Source organism: Chaetura pelagica, unplaced genomic scaffold (genome assembly GCF_000747805.2).
Source record: "Chaetura pelagica isolate M959 unplaced genomic scaffold, ChaPel_1.0 scaffold652, whole genome shotgun sequence".
NCBI classification, from domain to species: domain Eukaryota; kingdom Metazoa; phylum Chordata; class Aves; order Apodiformes; family Apodidae; genus Chaetura; species Chaetura pelagica.
In genome coordinates, this window is record NW_009952476.1 from 540,907 (window position 1) to 541,335 (window position 429).

At 65.0% G+C, this 429-nt stretch overlaps 1 protein-coding gene across 1 annotated transcript in view; it reads right to left on the reverse strand.

Annotated features, from left to right (window-relative positions):
- Window positions 1-429, reverse strand: part of LOC104398493 (ras association domain-containing protein 1-like) — a 7,867-nt gene that overhangs the window by 2,484 nt on the left and 4,954 nt on the right. The window contains exon 6 of the mRNA XM_010008611.1: window positions 197-314. Coding sequence (XP_010006913.1) covers window positions 197-314 — 118 coding nt within the window. The remainder of the gene's footprint in view (window positions 1-196; window positions 315-429) is intronic.

Here is a 429-nt window from a genome sequence, read left to right on the forward strand (position 1 = left end):
GGTTCGAGTCCTGCTGCCGCCGCCATCGCTTTCCCAGTGGCACCACTGGGTCGTCGTATCCCCTTCCCACCCCAGCCCTCCTCGCCAAGGACATGTCGTAGGCCAAGCCTCGTCACCCAGATGTCTTTATTGGTGCTCAACACCCTGCTTCCCCAGGGACACCCGCTCCCCTGGGGACACGCTTCCCTGGGGATACCTGCTCTCCCTGAAGACACTTGCTTCCTAGGGACATCCCACCCTCTGAGGACACTTGCTCCCCCCAGGGACACCCACTCCCCCAGGGGACACTTGTTCTTCCCAGAGACCCCCACTCCCTAGGGACACCCACTCCCCTGGGGACCCCTACTCCTTGGCCAGACCCACGCAGGCTGTGACGGCCCAATGTGTCTCGGGGTGCCCCTCTCCACCCCCCTCCCAGGTGCCCCCACC